The 16594-nt window shown below is 37.7% G+C and overlaps 1 protein-coding gene across 9 annotated transcripts in view; it reads left to right on the top strand.

The window, feature by feature from the left end:
- The window catches only part of ZMYM4 (zinc finger MYM-type containing 4), a 124644-nt gene that overhangs the window by 58772 nt on the left and 49278 nt on the right, over nucleotides 1-16594 (top strand). For all 9 annotated transcript variants that reach the window (XR_009452028.1, XM_059690226.1, XM_059690227.1 and 6 more), the window contains 5 exons: nucleotides 3617-4138; nucleotides 5717-5778; nucleotides 6116-6286; nucleotides 16003-16087; nucleotides 16324-16579. Coding sequence is in view for 8 of the 9 variants with exons in the window: in XM_059690226.1 (XP_059546209.1) it covers nucleotides 3617-4138; nucleotides 5717-5778; nucleotides 6116-6286; nucleotides 16003-16087; nucleotides 16324-16579 (1096 nt within the window). In the remaining variant the exon portion in view is untranslated. The remainder of the gene's footprint in view (nucleotides 1-3616; nucleotides 4139-5716; nucleotides 5779-6115; nucleotides 6287-16002; nucleotides 16088-16323; nucleotides 16580-16594) is intronic.

The following is a 16594-nucleotide window of genomic DNA, read 5'->3' as shown; positions in this document are numbered from 1 at the left end:
AGAATTTCCACTCAGCCAGCCTTCCTGTGGTTCTGGATGCTGTCAGTTTTGTCTTTTAGTTGTATTTTTGAAGTGGTTGTGGGAGGTAGCAATTTCCGGGGTTTACCTATGCCGCCATGTTGATTTCTCTCTCTCATTGCATTATTAATTTGCATTTCACTTATGAGCAAAGTTCAACCTTAGTGTTTCGTTTCTTTTGAAATAATTTTTTAAATCCTTTGCTTTTTAAAAAAATTCGTTTTTATTGATTTCAAAGAAAAAGGGAGAGGAAGAGAGAGATAGAAACATTAATGATGAGTATCATTGATCAGCTCTCTCCTCCACGCCCCCTACTGAGGATTGAACCTGCAACCTGGGCATGTGCCTTAACTGGGAAATTAAACCCTGACCTCCTGGTTCATACATCAGTGCTCAACTACTGAGCCACACTGGCTGTCCCAATTCCTTTGCTTTTATGTATTTGGTTGCTTGTATCTTTATTGAACTGTAAGAGTCAATGACCTTTTTCCATATAAAGGGCAGTGAAATAATTTTTTAATGAGTTTATCCTTAATCTTTTGGTTTAGTTTGTGTTTTCTTCTCTGGTCACATTTGATCTGTTACTATTTTATTAAATTTATTCTGGATTTTGTGTCATCATAAAGGCTTTTCTCCACTTTAAGACTTAAAAATAATTGTTCCATCGTTTCCCAACCCTTTTAAGTTTTATGTCTAAACTTTAAATACAGTCTGGCAATTATATTGGTATGAGTTAGGGATTCAGTTTTTTCCAGGTGGTTACCCTTTTCTCCCAGTACCATAGATTGAATTTAAATGTAGAAAATTTGAAAGTTGATTGCAATATTACTTTTTAGTATTTTCTTATTTGCTATGGAACTTAAATTGCTGACCATATGAAATACGTATCCTTTCCATTCATTAAACAGCTACTGTGCACGTGCAATGTAGTCAGATATTAGGAATAAGTTGTTGTATAGAGAAGGCTCTAACCCTGACCTTTAGTTGCTTATAGTCTGGTAGATTTATCACACTATCTATACTAATAAAAGGGTAATATGCTAATTAGACCCGTCATCCTTGCGGACAAAGCCATGGTGGCAGGGCTGAGGCAGAGGTGGTTAGGGTGGATCATGCTGGCAGGGGAGAACAGTTAGGGGCCTCTAGTAAGTATATATGTATGTTAACATCTTGCCTTTTTATTTATATTTTCTCCCTAACTTTCTGTTATTATGAGAATTTAAAAATAAGTAGAACATTGGAAAGAATAGTACCATGAATATCTGTAACACTGTGCATGCTGTTATCCCCCCCTGCTTCTCTCTGTGACATACTGTGTGAAAATAAATTATACACATTCCTAAGATCTTAGCATCTGTTGTTTGCATTTATTATTTCTTAGTTAAGTAAAATTGTTAATTATTTCCTCTGTCTGTTTTTCTAGTTTTGTGAAGAGGGGGGGTTATCACAGTCCTTATCATATAGTGGTTTTCTAATAAATACAGGTTGGGGTAAAATTTGGTTTATAGTTGTGTGTAACCAAAACATGGTTGGTTATTCTTGTATTAGTTATTAATTATTGTATTTTCTGTATGAACAACTGTAAACATACTTTTGCTCCTCCCTGTATGTGCTGAATGAATGAGTACTTTACTTTAGGCCAGGGGTGGGCAAACTTTTTGACTCGAGGGCCACAATGGGTTCTTAAACTGGACCGGAGGGCCAGAACAAAAGCATGGATGGAGTGTTTGTGTGAACTAATATAAATTCAAAGTAAACATCATTACATAAAAGGGTACGGTCTTTTTTTTGTTGTTGTTTTTTTTGTTTAGTTTTATTCATTTCAAACGGGCCGGATCCGGCCCGCGGGCCGTAGTTTGCCCACGGCTCCTTTAGGCCGTGGGTTGCTATTAAATGATTTCAGGAGAAAGTATAATATGGAATGATTTATGGTTTAAAAAGAGAATTCTGTTGTCTTTATGGAGGAGGGCAACTTGAAGGAAACTTTCATTTGGACTCTGTATCAGTTAGGACTTGATTATCAAAGAGGAATTTATTCTGGATCATACCCAAGGAATGATTTGAAGAACCAACCACACTGAAGGTTTCATCTGGTCTTCAAATAAAAGCAAGGCTGTTGTTTGTATCTCTATTTTTAATGTTTGCTTCAGTATATGTTGTCAGTTCTCATGGACCAATTAAATGTGTTTCGGGGTTAGGATTTGTAAGAGTATGGTTGCTTCTTAGATACCTATGTGGATTGAGTTAGTACACTGTCAACAGGAAGAGATATAGGATGTTGGAATGGTGCCAAGTGGAGGAAATGGATTTGGAGAATTAGTCCAGGGGAAGGGGAATTGGAGTATCTCTCTTTTCTATCTTGAGCAAACGGCTGGTTTGGTGATACTGTTAATCAAATGAAAGAAATACTAGAAGAATATGCTTGGAATGGGAGCAGGATGAGTTTGGTTTTAGAGTTACTAAATTGGAGTCCTTAGAGAAGCTAGAATAATATAAATATCTGACTCTTGGGTCTAAGCTGAAGTGCTTAGGAAGTCTACTGCAAAGCCAAGGCTATGGTGGTGTAAAAAGTAGTCCAAGAGTGTAAAATGAGAAGATAACTGGAATCTTGGAGGAAAGCTGATATTGAGTGCATAGAGGAAGAGGTGTATAGACCAGTTTAAAAGGGAGGAAGAAATATAGAGTCAGAAAAACCAAAGGAATTTTATCCAGGAGGGATATGCCACATAAGGGGTATGCCACATAAATCCTAATGGATTTGACCATTAGGAGATCATTGATGATCTTAATGAGAGCATTTCCAATGCAAAATTGGGAACCAGATTGCTTTCATCTAGGATTAAGATGAAGTAGGAATAAACCACTGTAGACTTTTCCCTACAAGTTTGACTGTGAAATAAAGGTGAATGAAGGAGAAGAAATACAAAGCTGGAAATTTTTTGTTGTTTTATTTTGGAATAAGAGAGACTTGAGCATATAGTTTAAAACGGTAAACACTTTTAAAATTTATTTTAGCTTGGATACACTTCATTTTTATTATTATAAACATTAACTGCTGTGTTTATTAGAATTAGTGCAGAGAAATTGGGACTCTGAGACCAGAGACCTGGGTTCTAATATCAGGTCCCCAGAATAATCACTATACTAATTATAATTATCACTTTTATACTTTGTTAGTAGGTCCTTTATACACACTACCATTAATCCCCACCATAAATTAATTTCCAAGGTCAGTATTACATCTCTTTATAGATATATAAACCGGAAAGTTTACTTTTCAAGATAATATAGATTTTCTGTGATCATGCTATGATTCCAACACAGGTATGTCTGATTCTGAAGTTGGTACATTTATCTAACTCACATTGCCTTTCTTCCTAACTAAAAATAGTTTTTCAAGATTAGGGCCCTGTGTCCTTATCTGTCAAACAGGGATAGTCATATCTGTCACTCTTGTCTTAAAGTGTTAATGGAATACTGTGATATTACCTGTATTTTGTTTGGAAAGAAAAAATATTTGATTAAATACCAGACAGACCTTATAAATGTGGTCAACTTTAGCATTATCGTTTGTCTAAACAGTATTTTACTTTTTAAGGTGGTGGTATCATGGATACAGAAATGTCTGAAGATATAGACCACAACTTAACTCCTACCCTTGACAGCATGCCTTATGGAATGCCGAATCAAACAGGATCTGAGAATTCATTGCTGGATGAAGATGATTATTTTTTGAACTCTGGGGATCTTGCAGGAATTCCAGTCGTTGGTAGTGACAATGAGGATGAACAGGATTTTAGTTCAAAAGACAATCTTGTTTCTTCAGTTCATACTGATGATAGCTTGGAAGTAGAGAGAAGAGTCACACAGCATGAATCAGACCATGAAAATGAAATACAGATTCAAAATAAATTTAAAAAAGACTTTCCTAAACAGTTTGATCAGGTTTCTGTTTTTAAATCAATACGGAAAGATTTTAGTCTAGTAAGAGAAAACAGCAAAGACACATTTTCTGGAAAGGAGAAAAATAGAGACCTAACTTATGAACATGAAAAACAGTTGGACAAATCCCATAAAGAGGTGGATTCAAGGTTGAAAAGCAGTTTTTTTGATAAAGCAGGTAATAATTGTTGGAATAGAGCCATAAGCCACAATCAGTAACAACATACTTATAATAATATAGCTTTTATTACTTCTGATGCTAAGTGAAGTATATGAACAGTTAAATTCATTGTAAGCTTGTCATTTTTTTTTTATCCTTGTTCTTTGCAGAGTGACTGAATTTCTCCCCGTAACTTTTGGTAATGGTATAAATGGTTGAAAAATAGCTCTAAACCTCATTTCTCCCTCCCTTGGTTGCAATATTTTGATGAGAAGGCAAGATACTCGAATCACCTGTTCATTTTCTTTGGTTGAACATTGGAACCTGAAGTTGGATTTAACTTCTTTGTGCTGTAAGCACTAATTCAAACTGCTGTCCCACCAAATTAGGGAGGGTTTTTCTTTTTGATAACATTTCTATTTTATGTTTTAGAAGTTTCTTGAGGCTCTTCTTGAGCCTCTTTGCTCAGTGTATCCTGTACTTTAACTCTAGTTCCATTCTTGAGTACATTATATATTTTCCTCATGCATCCTTTTTCTATTACTGTTCTATTTGCCTGCATGCCATTTTCTCTCTTTGTATATATGTTTGTAAAAGTACTTTTTATTCACAATGCCTACCTCATAAACCTCTACTACTCTCTAGTCACCACTAACCTTCCTGTATCAAGAATGAATTGTTTTCTTATCTATATTTTCATAGCATTTTGTTCATGCTTCATTATTTATAGTCCTTCCCACACAGTATTATAGTTTTGTATTTATTTTTGCCTTACATACTAGTGTAGGTGTTTATGGAGGGTCAGATTGTATCTTATTCATCTTTGTATTCTTGGTTATAGTGAAAATAATAATGTTTCAATAAATATTCAGAAAGAAAGGTATAATTTATCAACCTTAAATTTCTTCTGACAATGCTAGGAGAAATACGGTAGAAAGAACAAATCAGTATACATTTTCAGTATCCCCGGTAGTGATATTGAACATTATGAGGCTACTTATCCTCAAGTAACATAATGTCTGGTAGTAGAAGGGACAAGACAAGTATTAGAAGTGTCAGTGACCAGTTGAATAGCATAGATTTAATTTATTGTTAAAGAAAGTGGTGGAAGGGTTTGTCATAAGGCAGGCAGTACATGAAGATTTTCAAATTATTGAAACAGGGTTTTGGATATTTCTAGAGATGATTTTTAACTTATTGGCCAGAAAAGGTTTTATAGAGGAGAGGTGAATTTTGACCTGAGCTGAGTCTAGAAGACTGTATAAAGATTAGGATAGATAAAGGGGACTTGGAATGATATAAGCAGAAATGGGGAATAACAAAAAAGTAATTTACAGAGCACAGCGAATAAAGTAACCACTATTTAGATTTGAGAAGGAAAAGTGTGAGATGAGGCTAAAAGTTAGATGGTGTGAGATTGTTTACTGTGAATGAAACTACCTTTTGGGTGTTCTTGGGGGACCCATCTCATACTAATGAGCATCTTTGTTGGAAACGAGAGGTGATTATCAAATGATAGCTTTTTAGGTTACTTTTTATGTAAGATTTGTTATTCATATACATGTGTTTGTTTTTGTTTTGTTTTTCTTTCAATAGCTAATCAAGTTGAAGAAACATTACATACTCATTTACCACAAACCCCAGAAACAAACTTTAGGGTAAGTTTTCAGTGTGTATGTAGAATGCTGTAACTGTGGCAAGTGTCAAAGTTTTCTTTATGTTACTTTCTAAACTGTAACTATATGTAGTAGGTAGAGCGCTGAATTTTATTTTATTTTATTTGCTTTATTATTTTGGAAAGGACATCTTTGGAAATAAAGTCTCAGCTCTTAGATTATTTGTACTTGATATTTAGACATTTACTTTTAGGTGTAGGGATTCTAATGAATGTCCATAGAGTTCTTCATTTCCGATGAGTTTTTCTTTGGGTGTTGAACCTGAAGAGGAATAAATCTAAAACCTGAATATTTATTAATCCTTTATATTGTGTTTTAGGATTCCAGCTATCCATTTGCCAATAAAGAACCCATTGGTTCGGAACTGGGGAATTCCTTTGCATCAAATATTAGAATTAAAGAAGAACCTTTGGATGATGAGTATGACAAAGCAATGGCACCACAGCAGGGACTACTAGACAAAATTAAAGACGAACCTGACAATGCTCAAGTAAACATTTCACCTTTTTTTTTCCCCTTCTTTTTGTTTTGCACATGAATTATTCATTTGAGAGCAGATGTTCTTGATTGAAAAGTGAAGTAGTTTGTTGACAGGGTGAGAGGAGACTCTTAATGAAAGTTGAGACAATTTGAATTATCTTGTGAGAATAATGCTAAGTAATCAACAGGAGTTTTATTAAATATTTCCTGACTAGTAATTAGGCTTTTTAATCCCGTTTGTTCCTAAATACCTTTGTACTCTGATTTTTACAGTTTCAGTGCAGAATTAGGGAAAGTGTGAGTCTTCAAGGATTAGAGATTGATATAGAAGATAGGGCTGAAAGTTCATGGTGGTTTATTAGTTTATAGTTTGATTGAGCTTGTATGAATAAGTCTTTGCAGTTACTGCTAGTGGAGTACAGGCTATGTATAGATTTAAATGTTTTTCAGGAGGGGGGTAATAGACAGGCTATCTTTGGAAGGATTAATTGATTAAAGAACCAGGTCATTGGATCAGTGGATAGAAGGTAAAGAAGGGTAATAGGGGATACTAAATTTGAGAACTGTGAATAATAAAGGTAGGGATAGAGCTCTGCTATTTCAGTTTATCTCTGGAGGTAAAAGTCATAAGAGCTCTCCTATAAGCCAGCGAAGTTATTCATGCAGTTAATGACATTGCAGTGGTTAGGATGAAAGAAAGAATTTATACCAGGCACCGTAATCATACTGGAATATGGGAAGGAGAACAAGGGATGAATACACAATAGTAGCAATTATTTGAGGGTTGTCTATGGTTTATACAGATCACATTAATTCAGAGGCCGAGAAAGCAAAGATAGTATGAATTAGCTCTTTCTCTGAAATGACAGTTAATCTGGAGGAAAGCTTGCTTTTCCAAATCTTCCTGTTACCCTTGAGAATGTGAGACTTCTGTGTTAAGAGATTTTTTCATTCAGGTGTCTTTGAGCAGGGTTTCTTAACCTCAGCACTGTGACATTTTGGGCCAGATGATTCTTTGTTGTGAGGGGCTGTCCTGTGCATTGTAGGATATTCAGCAGTATTTTTGGCCTACTAGATGGCTATAACAATGCTGCCCCCTGCCCAAGTGTTTCCAGATGTTACCAAATGTCTTCTGGGGGAAAAAATTGTCTATTATTGAGAACCAGTCTTTTAGAGTAAGGAGTTAGAAGAATAGATAATTTATAGATAATAGGTGATCGGTACGGTCAGATTGTTGCTCAATTAAGCAAGAATTTCATGGTGTGTAGTGGAAGGTAGCTATATACTGATGATAAAGCTGTAGGAGTTGGATGGGTATGAGTGTAGTGGCTACAAAGAAGATGGTAAAGAAGGAACATGAAAATATTTGACTAGAAGGTAGATTGTGAAAGCATCCTATCTAATAAAAGAGAAACATGGTAATTGGCGTACGTCCGCTACCCTTCCCATTGGCTAATCAGGACGATATGCAAATTAACTGCCAGCCAAGATGTCGGCCGGCAGCCAGGCAGCTTAAACTAAACATGAGGCTTGCTTGCTTCAGTGATAGAGGACTGCAACGTTCCCCGCCTGCCTTGCTGGCCTCTGAGCTTGCAGTTTAAAAAATATTGTTACAAATATAGAAGCTAAACAAAACCCCAGAAACCAGCTTTCAGAGATACAGAGTTTCGATTATAGAACCGAAACAAACCAGATACCTGTTTTCAGCAGCTGAGGCCTCAGAGCTGGAGCCAAGCCTCAGAGCTAAAGCTGGCCCAGAATAAAAAAGAAAAAAGAAAAAAGGAGCAGTTGGGAGCTTCAGTCCCAGCCTGAAAACAGCCCTCAGCCCCTCACCCAGACTGGCCAGGCACCCCAGTGGGGACCCCCACCCTGAAGGGTGTGTGACCAGCTGCAAACAGCCATCATCCCCTCATCCAGGCTGGCCAGGCACCCCAGTGGGGACCCCCCACCCTGATCCAGGACACCCTTCAGGGCAAACCAGCTGGCCCCCACCCATGCACCAGGCCTCTATTCTATATAGTGAAAGGGTAATATGCCTCCCAGCACTGGGATCAGCGGAGCTGAGAGGCCTCCCGGCACCGGGATCAGCGTGACAGGGGGCAGTGCCCAAACCCCCTGATCGCCCTGCGGCTCTGTGTGTGATGGGGCGGGGCCACAATGTCCCTATTGGCCCTGCTCTGTTCCTGACAGGGGAAGGCACCCCAACCCCCTGATCGGCCCTGCTCTGTGCCTGATAGGGGGGAGCTCCCCAGCCCCCTGATCACCCTGCGGCTCTGTGTGTGACAGGGTGTGGCGCCCCAACTCCCCCACCCCACGGGCCCTGCTCTGTGTGTGACGGGGTAGAGCCATAACCTCCCCATAGGCCCTGCCCTGAGTGTGAGAGTGGCGGCGCCCCAACACCCTGATCGGCCCTGCTCTGTGGGTGATAGAGGGAGGCGCCCCCCCCCCCACCCCCCCACGGGCCCTGCTTTGTGTGTGATGGGGTAGAGCCATAACCTCCCCATTGGCCCTGCCCTGAGTGTGACAGTGGCGGCGCCCCAACCCCCTGATCGGCCCTGCTCTGTGGGTGATAGAGGGCGGCGCCCCAACCCCCTGATCCGCCCTGCTCTGTGAGTTAAGAGTGGGGAGCTCCCCAACCCCCTGATGGGCCCTGCTCTGTGCGTGACAGGGGGGAGCTCCCCAACCCCCTGATGGGCCCTGCTCTGTGCGTGACAGGGGGGAGCTCCCCAACCCCCTGATGGGCCCTGCTCTGTGCGTGACAGGGGGGAGCTCCCCAATCCCCTGATTGACCCTGCTCTGTGCGTGACAGGGGGCAGTGCCCCAACCCCCTGACGGTGCGCCAACTCCCCTATTGGTCCTACTCTGTGAGTGACAGGGGGGAGCTCCTCAACCCCCTGATGGGCCCTGCTCTGTGCGTGACAGGGGGGAGCTCCTCAACCCCCTGATGGGCCCTGCTCTGTGAGTGAGAGTGGGGAGCTCCCCAACCCCCTGATGGGCCCTGCTCTGTACGTGACAGGGGGGAGCTCCCCAATCCCCTGATTGACCCTGCTCTGTGCGTGACAGGGGGCAGTGCCCCAACCCCCTGATTGGCCCTGCTCTGTGCGTGACAGGGGGTGGCGCCACAACCTCCCCATCGATCCTGCCTTGAGTGTGACAGGGGGCGGTGCCCCAACCCCCCAATCGGCCCTACCCTGAGCGTGACTGAGGGTGGCATCGCAACCTCTCAATCCGCCCTGCTCTGTGCATGACAGGGGGCAGCGCCCCAACTCCCCTATCTGCCCTGCTCTGAGCCCAACCAGGGGCTGCACCTAGGGATTGAGCCTGCCCTCTGCCACCCGGGAGCAGGCCTAAGCCAGCAGGTCGTTATCTCCCAAGGGGTCCCAGACTGCGAGAGGGCACAGGCCGGGCTGAGGTACCCACCTGAGTGCACAAATTTTTGTGCACCGGGCCTCTAGTATTTAATAAAAGCAGGCAAAATGGAGATCTTGGATATCTGAGTTAGGGGTAAAAAATGTCTTGACATCTAGGGAAAATTTATGTGACAGTGTATGCCTCAGAAAACTACACCCTGTATGTATACAGGGCCCGTCTCTTCTCTCTTTACACATCCCAGTGTGGATATGGGAAATCCATAAGAAATCATGATGGTGGGTTACCAAAGGCATCCCATTCTTACTGTACATGATCCAGTGACAGTTTTCTTGGACAAAAAGTCAGTTACAGCAAAAACCAAATTCATTGAGGAGGAGGAGGAGTTATTGGTACTACTGTTCTGAAAATAATTAGAGGTTCTAGTGGCTAGAGAATTCCATAAGACAAAGAAACATCTACATTTTTATATTCTATTCAGATTGTAATGATGTGTTATAAAATGCCGAATGTGAAGTTTCATCATGATTACGGGGAAGAACTTCCTCAAAGGCTCACCACCTGTTTGATTGGACTCTTGAGAACCAAGCAGGAATGTGTGTAGGTCCTAGGCATAAGGTCCTGAAGCATTCTTTACCCTGACCCTTCAATAAGGTATCCCAGTATGTGAGTGGGTAAAGCTACTTTTCTCTAAGAAGTTGTACCAATCCTGTAGGAGCAAATCTTTGATAATTCTTCCAGAAATCCCTCGGGGGACCTCATGTTAAACTGGTTCTTCCTTTTCTTTTTCCTCCCCTTTTCTTTCCTTCTACTTTCCCTCTGTTCCCTCACCTCTGTTTTTCTCCCTCCTCTCCCTTCTTCATTGTTCTGTTCTTTCAGGTCTTTCTTCCCCGCGACCATTAGAAACCTGTATTTCTTGCTGTTCCCTACTGCTAATGCTTTATCACTTAAAAAAAAACAAAACTTTATTGTTGAAAGTATTACAGATATCCCCTTTTTTCTTCTTTTCCCCCCCTCAACCCCACTTCTGCTCCCTCCCCAGGCCTTTCCTGCACTATTATTTGTCCTTGGGCTATGCATATATGGATATAAGTTCTTTCATTAACACTCCCTCCTCCTTCTGAAATACATCAGTCTGTTGCATATTTCAATGTCTCTGGATCTATTTTGTTCATCAGTTTATTTTCATTATATTCCACATATAAGTGAGATCATATTATACTTGTCTTTTTCTGACTGGCTTATTTCGCTTAGCATAATACTCTCCAGGTCTCTCCATCCTGTTTCAAAGGGTAAGAGATCCTTTTCATATAGCTGCATAGTATTCCCTTGTGTAAATGTACCACAGTTTTTAAACCCATCAATCTACTGATGGGCCCCTGCGCTGTTTCCAGATCTTAGCTATTGCAAATAAGGCTGTGATGAACATAGGGGTGCAGGGTGCATATATTCTTTGATTGGTGTTTCAGGCTTCTTAGACTATATTACTAGAAGTGGGATCAGCTTTATCACTCTTACTCATTTCCCATAGACTGGAAAAGGGAGTTCAAATGTATTATTATAACTATTAATCTGAGGTTCATAAAATGCTGATAGATTTTATTTTTGACCATTAATTACTAGTAGTAGCTTTTCTCATGATTTAATAAGATCATAGCTTTAGCTCATGGCACCTTGTCAAAACCTCCCTTGGATTTTCTCTTGGCTTAACTTGTAGTTTTGCTTTCAACTTACTCTATAATTTTCCTTGTATGATTCATTTGGTTTTAATTTCTTTCCCATATAAATCACTAAAGTGCTAAAATGTGTTCTTATAAATTTCACTGCTTCTACTTATTTGCTCTTGATTATTTTTTCTTTTACAATTTTCTGGATTTGTCAGTTATCATTCTGTTTCTGTTACTGGTATAACATCATTTGGCCTCCCAGTTTCATTTCCATTCAAATCCCATTGCATGTCACATTTCTTCATTCAAATCTCATTGCATGTCACTATAGTATTTTCTGTGGTATTTTTACAGTTACAAGATATTTTTATGTGTGCTGTGTTGTTTCATCTTATTTCATAAGGCCAGAGTAGATGATACTAACTCTATTTGTAAATAAGGAAACAGGTTCTAGAGGATAAGGTAATTATACAAGGAGCCCATCTAGCATCACAATCAAGTTCTTACTTTTATTAGTCTACCAATCTTTTGGTAAATAAAAGTTGTTTAATTAAGAAAGAAAACCTACAGAAGGTTTTAAAATAGAAACTTTAAAGAGCCAGAGAACTCCATTTTTTTAATAAGTTCTAAAAGTTGGAAATTCAGTAAATGTTACATCAAAATCAATTTTTTACCTTTTCTTTTTGCACATAATAAAAGGAGAGCTAATCTATAATCTTTCATTGAAATAAATGAATTAGAATGAGAAGGCAAATTATTTGTCACAATAGTGAGTCACATAGTCTTGGAAATCAGAATTCAGTAATAAAATGTTGGGGCCTTTTTTTAGTCATATCAAGTTAACTTGCTATAGGAGGAAGTGGGTTCTTCATTTCTAAAATACTTTCTTGGGATAGTGATATGTATCTTCCTTTTTGGTAAACAAAGGGAAGTTAAAGGTATTGGTAAAGGATCTTTTTGTGTGTTTTGTTTTGAACCTGTTTTTCTGCTCTGAAAGCTTTTGGGTCATCAGATTTTCACTTCTGAAGTTATTAGTCATTGGTTTGTTATTAAATTTGCAAATTTAGTTATTATCGGGGGAATCTTAAAGTAACATGATTCTGCCTTGAAGGCATTGTGAGGTGAAGAAACAGTACTTAAGATATATACTTATTTTATTGTATTACATGAGTAATGTATATTTGAGGCTTACAGAATGTATCAGAAAGTTGGAATAATTGTTACTGACAGCTGATGGGAGACCATTAAAATATGCCAATAAATATTGATTTTTATTTGGAGTTTTCTGAGATAAAAAAAGTTGTTTTTACTTAAAATTTACATTGTGGTATGTAACATTGGAATGTTAAGATTGGTCAATGTTAGAAAATCTTTTAATATATAACTTTACTAACAGGTCAAGTAAGACTATATAGATAGATATATAGATGCCAGAAGACATCTCATGTAATTCACTATGCATTTCTTATAATACTCTCTTGATCATGGTAAGGAAATACCTACTTCAGATCAATAACAGTCATTGAATTTAAAACTAAAGTGATGGAAACTTGTTAATTACTAAAAGAACACAAATTACTGATTCCTCATTGTTATTTAACTCTTGTTGGATTTCGCCCCAATATAGTATGTTAAAGAAATTAGAAATAATGGAAAAGGGGAGACAGAATTATTGTTATTTGCTGGTAAGGATCTTTATTAGAAAATTAGTAGAACTCATGAAAGTTTAATGGACTAGCTAGTTGAATATTAGTTAAATAAAAGATAGCAATATTCTATAAATCATATTTCCTCAGTTAGATAATATAAGAAGATACACTATTTTCTATAGCAAAGGAACTAAAATGTCCTATGTTAGATGAAACTTGAATAAATGGTGAGACTTTTTTTTTTTAAAAGTAAGATATCAGTTATTTCTAATTAAGGTATAGGTTTGATATAATTCTGATGAAAATATCAATATGTTCTGATGTTTTGAAGGAGTAAACAGACATGCACATACCACATTACATATATGTTCTAAAGATAGATAGTGACAAACTCTAATAATTGGTTAAACATTCCACAATTATTTTCATTAGAATAGTGTGATTTTATAAGGTTAGTGAGGCTAATAATGATACAGAATGGATTGCCACAAAAAAGATACTATATTTAAAGGAATTAGATATATTAATGATGAATGGAAGGAATTCACCAGCTATTCAGAGAAAGAAAAAGAATAATGCCTATCTATAATAATAAGAGTGTATATGTCAATTAGACCAGACGTCCTTCCAGACAAAGCCGGGGCTGGGAGGAAAGCCTGGGTCCCGGGTGCCAGAAGGAAGCCAGTGCCAGAAGGAAGCCAGTGCCAGCAGCCAGGGGAAGGAAGGCCTACTCTTGCACAATTTTCGTGCATCGGGCCTCTAGTTATACATAAAAATAAATACCAGGTGGATTTAAAGTAGGGGCTGGTAAAATATCAGTAATGGGCTAAACCCAGCTTTTCCTCTGTGTTTCTGTCTTGTTTTGCTTTTTTTTCTTGCACACATTTTTTTGTAAATGAAGTTTTATTGGAGTATTGCCACATTCATTTATTTTCATATGGTTTCTAGATGCTTTTGCTGTATATGGCAAAGTTGAGTGGTTCTGATAGTATGGCTTGCAAAGTTAAAAATACTTAATATCTGACCCTTTGCAGATAAAGTTTATGGACATCTGGATTAAAGAACTGTATTATAGACAATGAAACCACATTCTTAGAGTTTGTTGCAGAAGTAGAACTTTGTAAGAAATAGAAGGAATCACAAAGGTAAAAAGTGTCAGCATTTTGGCATAAAAATGGAAACTTCAGTACATAAAATTTTATCTCAAAGTACATAATGAGAAAATGTTGATACCAGATGTTACAGAGGGCTAATACCATTACAGTATACTTTTTTATAAATAGATATTAGAAAAGAATTGCAAATTGAAACACCAATGGGAAAAAGACTTTTAAATGGCTTTTTTCACAAGTTACTAGAACAAATATAATTAAGTGATACTTGTTTGTTTTTTAAACAATGTCATTGCGTATCAGGAACTTTTACTATGTATTTGTTTACTTAGTAATTCCACTATAAGGATCATTTCTTTTAGGAGTTAATCCTAAAAATGAGAATTTGAGTATTCACAAAGATGTTCTTCATGGAATGTGTGAAAAATGGAATGACACTGGGTTGGGGTTATGTAACTCTATGTCATGCTGGGCCATGAAAACAGAGCCTCAGTCCAAAGGAAAAATCAGTAATACTGATCCTGTCCTCATTTATTTCAAGTTTTGATACTATATTCATCATGGATTTTGCATTTTTTATTTTAAAAAATATTGCATTAACATAATTTTTTATCTTGATTACTGATATTTTTGGTGCTTTAATTTTATGCCTGAGGCAAGTGCCTCTCTCACTTCAACCCAATCTCTTTCCTGTATAATCTGTTACATCTGTTAAAATATATCAGTATTTCTCAAACTTGAGGAGTAATATACAGATACCCCTCACCACAAAGAAAGGGAGTATTGGAGTTACCTGAGAATTCCAAGAATAAGAAGTCTTGCGGGATTTTTGCAAGTCCAGTGTGATAAACAATGAATTAATCTACCACTTTGCAGTTTCGCAATGCAATAATATAATTGTAAAAGTAAACAATAGCAATGAAAACTGGTAGTGTAACTCAGTTATATGTGGTTATTTATGACTTTAAATATGTTTACATTCACTAAAAATGTCATTGAAATAAAAACACAGTTTTAAAAAATTATTTTAGAATTCTCAGACTCCCCATATTATATCTATAGACCTCAAGGACTCTTGGACTCCAAATTAAAAAACACTGATGCTTAACCACTTAGACGTGGAGTAATATTTAATATGCAAATGTTCAGTTGATTCAAGTGGTCAAAAAAATCATTTTATGAGAATGGTGTATTTAATATAATCGCAAAGAAATAAAACCTCTGAATGCAGGAGGGGAAAGAAGACTAGAAAAAAATATACCTAAAGAATAACAGTGATTGTTTTGAGGTGATATAAATATGATTAGAATGTTTTTCTTTCTTTTTAAAAAAAAATATATTTTATTGATTTTTTTACAGAGAGGAAGGGAGAAAGAGAGAGAGAGAGAGTTAGAAACATCGATGAGAGAGAAACATCGATCAGCTGCCTCCTGCACATCTCCTACTGGGGATGTGCCCGCAATCAAGGTACATGCCCTTGACCGGAATCGAACCTGGGACCTTTCAGTCCCCAGGCCTACGCTCTATCCACTGAGCCAAACCGGTTTCGGCTGGAATGTTTTCCTTATTCCTGTTTGTCTAAATTTTGTATAGTGGGTGTGTATTACTTTTATAATAGGTAAACAGCAACTTAAAATACTGTGATGTTAAAATTTTAAAAAATGATTTGTAATTATCTGGTAGTACATACTATAAGCTAATTAGGTAACTGCTTTCATATTTGGCCTTTTATTCTCTCAGCATATTACAAATTTACTCCCTTATTGTAAATATATGTTGCTGCTGTGTTTTTTTTTTTTTATTAATGTAGTAAATAAACATTTTCCACCCCTATGTAGCTATTGTAAAATGTCTTCAATGTTTGGATTTCTTTAGATACATTGTATTTATTCTTCTATGTATTCATTTCATTTTGTTTTGTTTTTAAAGGAGTTTAATCATGGCCAACAGCAAAAAACTCAAGAGGGGGAACTGAAAATTAGTGCTGTGTTTTCAGTCAGTGGCAGTCCTCTTGGTAAGATACAGAACTGAATGATTATATTTATTTATTCTGACCAATATGAGTGAGAAGTATCTACTTGCATTAGTAAACTAAGCAGTTCTCTCTGCCCAGTTAGAATGGCTTTAACTGCGTATTGCATAATTAGTATTGAGTTTCAAGACCAGTTCTAGAAGAGAAAGGAAGATTCATACTTAAAATTCATGGTCAAAGTAAAACATTTTCTTTCAAAAAAAATTTTTTTTTTAAAGCTCCACAGTTGACTACTGGCTTCCAGCCTCCTCTGGCGTCATCTGGCATGAATAAAATGCTACCTTCAGTTCCAGCCACAGCTATTCGAGTTTCCTGTTCTGGTTGTAAAAAAGTTCTACAGAAGGGGCAAACTGCTTATCAGAGGAAAGGGTCTACGCAGCTTTTCTGCTCTACACTGTGCCTCACTGGATATACAGTTCCACCTGCCCGCCCACCACCTCCTCCCACCAAGAAAACTTGTTCAAGTTGCTCTAAGTATAGCAGAATTCT

This window comes from Myotis daubentonii, chromosome 3 (genome assembly GCF_963259705.1).
Source record: "Myotis daubentonii chromosome 3, mMyoDau2.1, whole genome shotgun sequence".
Lineage (NCBI taxonomy): Eukaryota > Metazoa > Chordata > Mammalia > Chiroptera > Vespertilionidae > Myotis > Myotis daubentonii.
The sequence above is the reverse complement of the archived record's forward strand: the minus strand, read 5'-3'. Positions and strand labels throughout refer to the sequence as shown.